The sequence below is a fragment of the Apaloderma vittatum genome, unplaced genomic scaffold, assembly GCF_000703405.1.
Source record: "Apaloderma vittatum isolate BGI_N311 unplaced genomic scaffold, ASM70340v1 scaffold28355, whole genome shotgun sequence".
Lineage (NCBI taxonomy): Eukaryota > Metazoa > Chordata > Aves > Trogoniformes > Trogonidae > Apaloderma > Apaloderma vittatum.
In genome coordinates, this window is record NW_009716932.1 from 352 (window position 1) to 680 (window position 329).

Here is a 329-nt window from a genome sequence, read left to right on the forward strand (position 1 = left end):
CCTGCCCCAGTCGTCATGGTATTGGTGCCCGGTGCCAGTAAGCCCCCCGGCAACGTGTACTTATCCTTCTTCATGAGGGTCTTGGTTTTCCTCCGGGGTCGGTATTTATAATCCGGGTGCTCCTTCATGTGCAGAGCTCTGAGCCGCTTGGCTTCGTCAATGAAGGGTCTCTTTTCCGCCTCGGATAAAAGTTTCCACTCCGCCCCGAGCCGCTTGCTGATCTCGGAGTTGTGCATCTTCGGGTTCTCCTGGGCCATTTTCCGGCGCTGCCCGCGGGACCACACCATGAACGCGTTCATCGGGCGCTTGACCCCGTCCGGGCTGTTCTT

The 329-nt window shown here is 58.7% G+C and overlaps 1 protein-coding gene across 1 annotated transcript in view; it reads right to left on the reverse strand.

The window, feature by feature from the left end:
- The window catches only part of SOX2 (SRY (sex determining region Y)-box 2), a gene marked incomplete at its 3' end in the record, with an annotated part of 667 nt that extends 344 nt beyond the window's left edge, over nucleotides 1-323 (reverse strand). The window contains exon 1 of the mRNA XM_009869734.1: nucleotides 6-323. Coding sequence (XP_009868036.1) covers nucleotides 6-299 — 294 coding nt within the window. The remainder of the gene's footprint in view (nucleotides 1-5) is intronic.
- Between the last annotated feature and the right edge of the window lie 6 nt (nucleotides 324-329).